The 851-nt window shown below is 40.0% G+C and overlaps 1 protein-coding gene across 1 annotated transcript; it reads right to left on the reverse strand.

Moving 5' to 3' along the window:
* Positions 1 to 560: 560 nt before the first annotated feature.
* SARC_17575 (hypothetical protein) lies at positions 561 to 733 on the reverse strand (the record flags this gene model as incomplete). Its single annotated transcript, XM_014288333.1, has 1 exon — positions 561 to 733. A coding segment is annotated over one exon (173 nt), but the record flags the coding sequence as incomplete, so codon positions are not given.
* Between the last annotated feature and the right edge of the window lie 118 nt (positions 734 to 851).

Consider the following 851-nt stretch of genomic DNA (forward strand, 5'->3'; position numbering starts at 1 on the left):
ATATATGTATTTACATATACATATATACATCTTCATATACATGTACATATACATATATACCTAAACATGTATGTATATACAGTACACCCATGCACACAATCTAACGCAACCATACCTGACTCCAGCGTTTCTTATTAGCGATAAGGCGGGCGTCCTTGAAGTGGATGCACAACTGCATACCATCTGGGAAGAAACACCGTAGCCTATGGCCGTACGGTGTCTCGGTGACAGTCCTATGTGCGAGTGGGTTATTAGGAGCACACGTAAGCGTATGTGTTGGAATAAAAACAGTCATAGAAAAAGCGATGTAGGAGTTCAGTGTGTGCTGCGTATCTGGTGGTGTCCTATCTCTAGGTTACAAATGCATGTGTACCTTTCTATATGCATGTGCATCGACGTGTACATTTGTATATACATGTGCATGCATGCGTACATTTGTATACACATATACATGTATGTATGCATTTGTATTATTTATGTGCATAAATGTGTACATTATTATATACATATGCATGTATGTGTACTTTGGTATATGCCTGTACATGCATGTGTATACTTACATGGCTCTACGCTCATCCACAAACTGGGGGACTAGCTCAAGCAGTTTCTGTGCGTAAGTGTTGAAGCCTAGATCGCCAGCCAAGGTGTCACTCTGTCCGTCCTCATTCGTATCCACATAGGCATTGTCGAAGAATATATGACTCTCCAAGCGCACAAACTTCTCATTCTTCTCCTGTTTTTAGTGTTATGAACCAGTAGGAGGGAGGGATGTTAACGTAAATGCCAATGTTTTACGCTGCACGGGTTCGATATGTTTCCTAAAACGATATAATTTGTAAATATATGATATA

This window comes from Sphaeroforma arctica (genome assembly GCF_001186125.1).
Source record: "Sphaeroforma arctica JP610 unplaced genomic scaffold supercont1.11242, whole genome shotgun sequence".
Classification (NCBI taxonomy): domain Eukaryota; class Ichthyosporea; order Ichthyophonida; genus Sphaeroforma; species Sphaeroforma arctica.